The following is an 11,228-nucleotide window of genomic DNA, read 5'->3' on the forward strand; positions in this document are numbered from 1 at the left end:
GAAAAGACTGAAGGCAAAGGGAAAAGAAGGTGGCAGAGGATGAGATGGTTGGATGACATCATGGATTCAGTGGACAATTAGGCGAACTTTGGGAGATGGTGAGGGACAGGGAGGTTTGGCATGTGACCATGGTGTCACAGAGGGTCGGATATGCCTTAGCAACTGAACAACAACAACAGACAATAGATGGCCATTATTTCTCAGCCCTAAAAATGGTAGATTTTTGTGCATCCAATGACATTATAGCACATTGATGTGATTGTATCAAGATGGTTGGAAAATTTACTACTATAAATCAATGGGAAAATAACAATTTAATATTTGGCAGTTACAGCTTCAGAAAAGAGAAGATTCGTTATAAGAATGGGTTTGAGAGGTTCATATAAAATATTCTGAGATACTGATATTCAGAGATGCATTACCTACTGAGGAAATCTGATTCAGGTGGCATTAAAATATAATATTGCAATCTTATTTTTTCAAAGCTAATATTCACAATGCTATATATTAATCTTATTATTTTCCCTGTGTTTCTTTTAATGGACTTTAAAATTATGATCATTATTCCCTCAAAAGTCATTTAAGGTAAAATGTTGAGTACATTTTATCTTAGGATACTTTAGTGACCTCTAGTGTGCAGAAATTAACAATAGCATTTTATCTTCTAGATTATATATGCAAGATTTTTAAAATGGCAACTTTAGACCAGTAAGAAGTGGATAATAAAAGACAATCACCTTGGAAAGCAAATTACAACCAGATGTCAGTTCAACCTTTATAGAAAAGTCAACGAAATGCAAACTTTTTCCTACTTTTATTCAACTCAGGTTAAATATCTCCCCCTTCCCATCTCTGACTGCTACATAAGATGTCTTATTTGCATAAATCCATCTCCAGATTTCAGAGGTTCAGGCAAGCTACTCTGTTGTCTGCCTTTCTTTTACTGTGAGTTCCATGTTTTCTTCTGGGTGAGTGTGCAAAACAACGTATGCAGATTGCTAAATTAGGTGCCTTCTCTGAACCTACTAGCCTCCAACACACTGGAACATGATTTGTGACTAGGGCAGTTGGCTAGTACTGAAATAAAGAAGCCTAATATGAAGCCTCTGGCCATTCCCACAGGTTTTTTTTCCAATAAAATTGGACATTAAGGAGATGAACCTGTTTTTTAAAAAATACAGTGTCTGTGAAGGACCAACAAGTGGGATTTGAGCCAAAAGAAAGGTTTAAACTGAGTTTGGGAAATCATTTTGGAGCAGGTCTTTTAAATTTTTACTTTAAATCCAGTGAAAGATTAATCAATAGAATAGAGGATAATTATTCTTTATCTATCAATGGCCAATTCAAACACATGATAAATACCAACAGTGCCAAGATATGATGAATGATATCTTCTAGCCTTGGGTTAATTTTCCATGGTTAACCCATAACTTTTAAATGATAATATATTCACATAAAGACCATAACTCAGTTTATGTTCTTAGAAAAGCTGTGAATACCTTAGAATCCTGTGAATGCCTTGTTTCATCTCCTTTATCATATTTTTACTGAAAGGTGAATAACAGCAAAATTGAGGGATTACAAATTCTTTGTGGTTTTTAGTATCTAAAGAGGGACACTAAAAATCAAGAATCATTGTTGAATATCCAGAGGACATGCAAAATGCCAGATAATGATATTTTATTTGGCAATGCTATATTCTTAATGTGATCCAAATTGTATGAATAATCATCACTGTAAAAAAATCAGATAATTATTTTGTCTTTGTGTTTTGGCAAGTCTCCTATATGTTTCCTTTGTGTAGCTTTGAGATGAAATCATAAAGTTTAGGGGACTGTAGCATCAGAAGAAAACTAAACATTTCCATATAATTAGAAGTTAAATGAAATTTGAGTTGGTATTTTTAGCATTTTAAGATAAAATATTAATAAGCATGTTATTTAGTCAAATTTCTAATTATCCTCAGTTAATATAATACTCTACATTAGTATACATTTTTTAATAAATTAACTGGAACAGACTGAATTTTCCTAGTTTGTATAAAAATTCATACAAATGATTGTAGAGTTACCAAATGACTTGAATATCCTGGTTATTTTGCTTAATAGCTTGGACAAGTGAGGAATTACAACTGCACCCACTGTTATAAATAATACCAGTAAAGGAAACATCACTATGAATTCCTTGAGACACATTCCATTTACTCTTATATTTTTTTACCTTTCCCCTATTCCCAGGTTAGTGGTCATATGAAAAAAATGAACACGCTTGAATCAACCATCTTTTGTAGACACTAAATATAAGAAATGAGATCCCCATTAGTTAAACATCTACCAAGTACCAAGTATCTGCTCTATGTGTTTTTGTGGTCATAATCAAAACAGTCATTTGATGTGGACAACACTACCTTTGTTTTAAAGGTGAAAAAACTAATGTTCAGGAAAAAAAATTAGCAATATTATCTTTCATGTATTGAGCTCTGTCTACATATCAGATACTATGCTAAAATATTTTCATGCATAATTATTTTTAATCATAATAACAACACAAAGACATAGGTTTTATGTCTCTAATGTTTCAGATGAAACAACTGAACCTTAAGGAAATTAATCACTTGACCATGTTTACATAGCTTTCGAGTAGTAAAACTGAGACTTTATCTCAGATCAGTCTGATTCTAAACTGTTCTCCTACTAGTGTTAATGGGGTGAATTAGTAAGAACAGTTGGAAGGTGTCAGCATTAGTGCCCTCACCCTTATTCCCAGGAAAAAGATACCATTTGTTTTTGCTTGTTTACTTAAAGGCAGATGGATAGTAGGTGCAAAATTGACAGCCGAGGTTTGTAGAAATCAGACTTTTGAAAGGAATCCTTGTATAATCCTGAACACTAGGACTAGAGTTTCCAGCTTGGTGAAGAATCAAGTGCCCATGTTTGGCATGAAGTCATAATGTTATGCTATTTAAAACGGAATGTAAATGTAAAACTGTAAATGAATGGGGAAATGCTGAGTGTCTTGTGGAAGAATCAGATCCACACAAACTTAAGAAGACTAAATATGAGTAGTGAGGAGAAAGGAGGGCAGGCGACAGAAATCTTGCATCCTAGAGAAATGATCAGATTTTATCCATTGATATCCAGCCCACTTTTGAAGTATTCTGTTCCCCATCCCTGCTCCATTGTTTGCAATTTCCAGAAAAAGCAATATTCTTCCCTGCCTCTGACACTTTAGTTGTGGTGTACCTTTAAATGAATCTATTTCAAAAAATAAATAAATAAATAAATAAATCTATTTCCTCACAGTTTTTTCAAATTTGACTTGATAATTCCTACTCATTTATAAGGTTTTAACTTATACTGGGAAGTTTCATCTCATCCTGTCTATATTCCTATTTCTTAAATATCCTAAAATACCTGAACTTCCCCTCTCATGCCTCTAATTACTTAATTATTAGTGAAAGTGAAGTTGCTCAGTCGTATCCAACTCTTTGCAACCCCGTGGACTGTAGCCCACCAGGCTCCTCTGTCCATGGGGTTCTCCAGGCAAGAATACTGGGGATTATTAGGTACCTAATAATGTCCTGTTTACAAGACTGCCTCTTGATAGCACGAGAAGCTGCAAAAACATAGGTTCTTTGTACATCTGATCTACCAGCACTTCAGTGCATTTGGCACCTTGTCGGAAGGGTGAATGAATATCCATCTACAGCTCTCATTTTCACTGTGGATCATAATTACAATTTCAATATGAATAGAAGTTTTTTTTTAATTTATTAAATTCTCATGAAGAGATAGAAGAAAGATGAGCTGGAAGGCCATCAGTATCAAGTTATAGATATTGAATAAATATCTATAAAATGTTATAGAATAAAAATGAATATGGAACAGTTTTGTCCAAACTGTAAGTTCTGAATTGCTCTTTAGTGATGTTTTTTAAAACTAAATAATAGCATAAAAGTGTTCCAATGTGTCTTTATTTGTTCCATTAATATTTAAAAGTAAAAGTCAATTTTTTCTTCCCCTTTATTTTCTCCTAGTGATCAAAAATATATAATAGCACTTATTTCATTCAACCACCTGACCTGCCTCTTGAGAAATCTGTATGCAGGTCAAGAAGCAACAGTTAGAAATGGACATGGAACAACAGACTGGTTCCAACTTGGGAAAGGAGTACATCAAGGCTGTATATTGTCACCCTGCTTATTTAACTTATATGCAGAGTACATCATGAGAAATGCCAGGCTAGATGAAGCACAAGCTGGAATCAGGATTGCTGGAAGAAATATTAATAACCTCAGATACACAGATGACACCACCATTATGGCAGAAAGCAAAGAACTAAAGAGCCTCTTGATGAAAGTGAAACAGGAGAGTGAAAAAGTTGGCTTAAAACTCAACATTCAGAAAACTAAGATCATGGCATCTGGTCCCATCACTTCATGGCAAATAGATGGGGAAACAATAAAAACAGTGAGAGACTTTATTTTCTTGGGCTCCAAAATCACTGCAGATGGTGACTGCAGCCATGAAATTAAAAGATGCTTGCTCTTTGGAAGAAAAGCTGTGACCAACCTAGACAGCATATTAAAAAGCAGAGACATTACTTTGTCAACAAAGGTCCATCTAGTCAAAGCTAGTAGTCATGTATGGATGTGAGAGTTGGACTATAAAGAAAGCTGAGCACCAAAGAATTGATGCTTTTGAACTGTAGTGTTGGAGAAGACTCTTGAGAGTCCCTTGGACTGCAAGGAGATCCAACCAGTCCATCCTCAAGGAAATAAGTTCTGAATATTCATTGGAAGGACTGATGCTGAAGCTGAAACTCCAACACTTTGGCCACCTGATGTGAAGAACTGACTTATTGGAAAAGACCCTGATGGTGAGAAGGACTGAAGGCGGGAGAAGAAGGGGACAACAGAGGATGAGAGGGTTGGACTTAACGGACTCAATGGACTTAAGAAGTTTGAGTAAACTCTGAGAGTTGGTGATGGACAGGGAAGCCTGGTGTACTGCAGTCCATGGGGTCACAAAGAGTCAGACATGACTGAGCAGCTGAACTGAACTGAACTTACTGATAAAATTTGCATCTGCTCTTCAAAGATGCTTTAAGTTATACACAATGGAATACTTTAGATTAAAAAAAAACAGCTACACACTCTCCATAATGAGAGAATAAACTGCAATTGAAGGCACACAGCTTAAGCTTAATTGAGTGGTTTTTTAGTAGCTATGTATTCAAAGAGTTTGGCAAGAAATGTATTTCAAAGGATATATTTCTTGACCTTGGAGTTCTCAAAGTGCTCTAACATCTATGATTATGAAAAACAAAGAGAATTGTGCCTATATTAGTCTGCTATAAAGAACTTATCTAACTTAATTTACTCTTCTTATAAGCAGTTTTGCAAAATTTGATCAATGTCTATTTATATTTATAAACCATCAGCAATGAAGTGGAATAAAATTTACTGTCATATTCTACATTTTAAACTTGTTTGTTGTTTTGTTCTTCCTGGTTTTCCAAGTCATTCAATTAAAATCACTCAGTGTTCCCTCTATTATCTGATGGATACAAATAATATTTTTGAAGCCGTAAGATACAAATAACATTTTTAGACTAACTAGATATATCCAGGCATCAAGTGATAGGAAAAAAATAAGAACTTATAAGAACTTAAACAGATAGGTGTTTATTTTTCCATGTAGCAAGAACTTGACATGTAAGCAGTCCAGTGATTATGGAGCTGTTCAAGAATGTAAAAAAAAAAAAAAATCTGTGCTTCTTCTATCACTCTGCTACACAATCGTTTTTAACTAATCAATTTATTTGTTTACTAATGTGAGCCCCACAGGGTGAGCAGGTTTAATAGTATTTTTTAATTTATTTTTTTTTTTTGACACAAGAACAGTTTTATTGAAATCACTGAACACTTGTGCAGTACTCAATATTAGGATTTTGAGACGTTTTAGACAAAATCTGTTTTCCCTTGAAACAGATGAAGAAACCGGATCCTAATTGGTGGAAGTTAATGCTTGTATCACACAGCTAATGGGAGGTAGAATCCTAAAATTTGCTTCCAACTTCCACCTGTACCTAACCATGCCAGCTAAAGTGTTTATTTTTGTTTTGCCTACGTTTAAGGACCATATAATCTGGATTAACTTTACAACAATAATTTAAAAGATAGAGAAGGATCCCATATTACAGAAAATTTTAAATCGACTATTTTACCATTTATACAAGGAAGAAAACTGACAATAGGACAGGCCAGTGGTCAGCCAACACACAACACAATGTGTTAACAAACAGCCGAGAGATTGATGGGTGTCACTTATTTCCTTCCATATTACATCTTGCCTTTTTTGGAGGGAGGAAGGAATAAAAAGGCAGATTGATTCAAACCAGCCCTATTAAATATACCAATTAAGTTTATAGTTTCTTTTCTGAAATTAATATTTGAGTGGAACATGTACTAATTATTCACATAACACTAGTTTTCTACTGCAGTTTAAGAATCCAGCAGATGATGCTAAGGTTTACGCAAATCCTAGAAGTCATTGCACTGAATGGTAACTACTCAATTATGAACTGGAAAATAATACTGCGTAATTATTTCAAAGTATAAACTACAGATATAATATTAAAAAAACATAGATAGTAGAAAACTTTTCTAACTTATAAGTATAAATGGTTAAGTCAACAGTACCTACTTACAAATTTCACAAAATCAGAATAAACACTCAACTTTTAGGAGGGGACATTTCAGTCCTGCCTTTACCACTTAATAGGCCAAAGATATTATATAGGTGGGTCCTATCATTCAAGGGTGATTTCAAAACCAACTTACAATGTTAATATTATATCTTGGATCCCTGCTAAGAAGACTCTTCAAGGATCTTTCATACTAACTTGAAGTTGAGGAACATACAATTTGAGAAACTAAATGATACAGCCCCTCCCGCACACCCAGGTAACCTACAGTGAGCCTGGATCTGAACTTTAGTTCCTAGAGATCTCTCATCTCTTATCCTGGGATACTCAACCTGGGCTCTACAACAGGACACCAACCTGTGTTCAAGGGGGCACCACCTGGCTGATACTAATACCTAGGCGTGCACAGGGTTGAGTCAAAAAAGCGCTTCAATTTAATTCATTCAAGAAAAGAAGAAAAATAACATGCTTAGTTTACATAGGCTTAACCTACTCTGGTCACCTAGTAAATCTTGAATTGGCTCCCACTATTGGTAAATAGAATACTTTTGCATTTGGTGCAGAAACCAACAAATTTAGGTAAAATCAAGCCTTTACCCTGACAGTTCCAACTATGTTTATTTGTGTGTAAAGTGCCAGTTTTATATACAAATCATAAGTAAACTTTAAAATCTGCTCAGAAGCAGTGAGTCTGATGTCTTCCTACAGTCTTGTGGCAGTTACTCTTTAATCTTTCCGGATCAAACTCACTGGAGTCCCTACACTTGGAGGCCAAGAAAGCGGCTGTTAAGAGGCAAAGTAAGTCCTGTTCAGCTAGCCTGCTTGCAAAAGCCAAACACAGACCAAGATCTTTCAAGAACTTGAGTAGCTTTTGACTACTTTCCATCTAGGTGACCCCACTAGCATTAACAGGATTGATTTTGAGGTAGCTACACAGTGCTAAAGATGCCATTAGTGAACATGATGGACAATTCATGGTGTAGCTCGTTGATATGGTTCAAGTAGCTGATTTTTTTCTTTTTTGATGAGAAGGAAAAAAAAAATCAGCAAGGTAAGAGCACATCTTCAGGTCACTTAGAAGTCAGCATCCAAGGTAAAGGAATTCTCTGTCGGACTTGACATCACTCCCATCCTCTGATACTCGCCTACTCTCTTCTCAAAGTTAGTCTTCCCCTCCAGTGAAATATTTTCCATAAAGTCAAGTGGATTTTCTACTCTGAAAACCTTGTTAAAGCCCAGCTCCAGCATAAGTCTATCTGCCACGAACTCGATGTACTGCTTCATCAAAGTGCAATTCATCCCAATGAGCTTCACAGGCAGGGCCTCCGTGAGGAACTCCTGTTCTATCCTAACTGCATTGACGATTATTTCTTTTACTCTCTGTTCTGAAGGTTTGTGCAACAGGTGTTTGAACATAAGGCAGGCAAAGTCACAGTGCAAACCCTCATCTCTGCTAATAAGTTCATTGGAAAATGTGAGGCCAGGCATCAGTCCTCGTTTCTTGAGCCAGAATATCGATGCAAAAGAACCGGAAAAGAAGATGCCTTCCACTGCGGCAAAGGCTACCACACGTTCTCCATACGTAGCTTCTTTGTCCCCAATCCAGCGCAAGGCCCAATCTGCCTTCTTCTTCACACAAGGCATCGTCTCAATGGCGTTGAAGAGAAATTCCCTTTCTTTGGAATCTTCAATGTAAGTGTCAATGAGGAGACTATACATTTCAGAATGTATGTTTTCCATGGCAATTTGGAAGCCATAGAAACAACGTGCTTCGGTAATCTGAACTTCTTGGCTAAACCGCTCCACCAAATTTTCGTTTACTATGCCATCACTTGCTGCAAAGAAAGCCAGCACATGGGAAATAAAATATCTCTCCTCAGGCTTCAGGGCTTCCCAGTGCTGAATGTCCTTGGAAAGGCCCACCTCCTCAGCTGTCCAAAAGGAAGCCTCAGCTTTCTTATACATCTGCCAAATGTCATGGTATTCGATAGGAAAGATGACAAAGCGGCGGGGGTTTTCTCTCAGAAGTGGTTCGTCCTCCACACTGGGGGCAGATAGCTTAGGGTTCGGCTCTGAGGGCTCCTGGAAGATCCTCCTCGCGGTCTTGCTGGCCAGCACGCGGGTCCCGCTGAGGGAAGGGGAAGTGTTCTCCTTGTCCGCTAGGCTGAGCCCCTTCAGGGGCGAGAGCTGCTGCTGCTGCGGGTCAGCGATGGTGGCGAGCGGGACGCGGACGGAGAGCATGGTGGCGAGAAGGTCAGTGCGGTGGCGCTGCGCGCGAGTCCCGAGAGCCTATTTTTTAATTTATTTTTAATTGGAGGATGATTGCTTTACAGTTTGTGTTGATTTCTTATGAATCATGTTGTTGTATGGCAGAAACCAATTCGATATTATCTGGATTTTGTCCTCAAGTTTGCAATCTGGCTGTATACCTAGAGGCATCATTACTGTATTCCTCAAGAAGAGAGGAGGTCAACATGCAAAAATGAAAGACTTTATCCCAGTCTGGCTTTTCCTTTTTCTTTAGGAAGAGTTGTTCTCTCATGGGCTTTTATTTATGGATTTTTTTTTTCTCTTGATGTAAGTAACATCCCACCATGGTGCAGGAAAATCTCAGTACATTTTGCTTTTAACAAGCACATCCTTGCAGTCCCTATGGAAGAATCAGACAATAAGGAAGGGAGTTGACATCAAGGTTTCATTGGCCAGACTTCAGTGTCAGCCACACGTTTGTTCACTCTCTGCCCTCCTCTGTCTGTCTATCTTTCTCTCTATCTTCCTCTGTCTGTTTGTCTTCTACATGTCTTCAGGTGCTGGTAACTATTATCAAACTCTACAATATTCTTTAATTCTTTTTATTTATTTGTTGTTTTCCCCTTACCTCACTCCCACACCCACAATCATTCTAGCCTGTTTAATTTGTGTATCTCTCTATTTTATATGTTCTTATAAAATGCTTATTTTGTTCTTCTTATATGAAAAAATAACTTATGTACATTATATTTTGTTGTATACCCCATTCTTCATCTTACTCACACATAAATCCATGTTGCAAGTAAATGTGGTACAAAATAAAATTTATTTTAAATGTAAATATCAAATTCTTAATGAATATTTGAGGGTATGAATCATTAAAATTAAGCTATTTATCCAATATAGATTTATTGAAGACCTACTCTGTGTCAGGAACTGTTCTAGGTACTATGGATACAAGATTGAACAACAACAAAAAATTTATAAATATTTTCTCAGGAGCTCACAGTCTACTGAAGAAGCTAGAGGGAAAAAGGAAATTATTAAGTGACATAGTATGTAAGATAGTAATAAGCACTAAAGAAAACGAAGTGAAGCCATAATTAGAGACAGGAGTTACAGGCAGGGATAGGACAAATGTTGGAGTGACAGGGTGTAATTTTAGACAAGAGTGGAGGCAGCCTGGGAAGTTGGCACTGCAAAGACGCCATGTTTCCAAAGACCTGAAATGTGGACACAAGTGATTTGATATGTGAGGAAAGGAGGTTGCAGGCAGAAGTTCTGCTCAATGTTCATGCCTGCATGCTCGAATGCTAACTTGTGTCTGACTCTTTGTGACCCCATGGACTGTAGCCCACCAAGCTCCTCTGTCCATGGGATATTCCAGGCAAGAATACTGGAGCAGGTTGCCATTTCCTACCACAGGGAATCTTCTGACCCAGGGATTGAACCCATGTCTCCTGAATCTCCTGCGTTGGCAGGCAGGTTCTTTACCACTGAGCCATCCAGGAAGCCACTGCTAAGTGTAGAGGCATTTAGGAAAGGTGCACAACCAGTCTACTCAAAGAACAGCAAAACAACCAGAGTTGCTATAGCAAATGGAGGGAAGAGGAAAGGACATGAGGTGTGGGTATGAGAGAATGCAAGAGAATAAATAATGTAAAGACTGGTAGGTCATCATGAGCACTTTCCTTTCACTTTGAGTCAGACAAGATCTGCAGAGTTTGAGTTGAGGAATAAAATTGGTCAGGGTACTATTTCACAGGAAATTTTTTCTTCCAGATTAAGAACAGATCAAAGGTGGGCAACACTAGAAATGGGGATATATTGAGAAGTTGTTAAAATAATGCAGATGAGACCTAATAGCAAAGAAGTAGTGACAATCTCTTAAAGTCTTGGTATATTTTGAAGAGTAGAACTAAGCAGCATGTGTTAAGGAATTACATTAAGGGTATGAGAATAAAGAGGCATTGAAAGTGTTTCCAAGCTTTTTGGTGAGCCAAAATTGCCATGTATAGAGATGAGAAAGTCTGTGAGACAGCAGAAATGGGAGATGGGTATCTGGAGGTTATTTTGGACTTGGTAGATTTGGTATGCCTATTAGAAGTCCAGGTGGCATGTCAGCTAAACTGGTGTATAAACAGGTCAGGTTACTCTTGAGTGTGTAATATGTAACTAAGCCCTGGATTCCTGACTCCCTCAATATCTTTTCATCAATTACTGTGCGGTGAGTACCAAAGTGGGCATTCCAGGGCAGTGAACTGGAGCCG

General features: G+C 37.2%; 1 protein-coding gene across 1 annotated transcript; it reads right to left on the reverse strand.

Moving 5' to 3' along the window:
* Nucleotides 1-5,880: 5,880 nt before the first annotated feature.
* On the reverse strand, nucleotides 5,881-8,992 carry LOC122679807 (ribonucleoside-diphosphate reductase subunit M2-like). The gene has a single exon (XM_043880573.1). The coding sequence runs from the start codon at nucleotides 8,947-8,949 to the stop codon at nucleotides 7,783-7,785; it is 1,167 nt and encodes a 388-aa protein (XP_043736508.1). The 5' UTR covers nucleotides 8,950-8,992; the 3' UTR covers nucleotides 5,881-7,782.
* Between the last annotated feature and the right edge of the window lie 2,236 nt (nucleotides 8,993-11,228).

Source organism: Cervus elaphus, chromosome 3 (genome assembly GCF_910594005.1).
Source record: "Cervus elaphus chromosome 3, mCerEla1.1, whole genome shotgun sequence".
Lineage (NCBI taxonomy): Eukaryota > Metazoa > Chordata > Mammalia > Artiodactyla > Cervidae > Cervus > Cervus elaphus.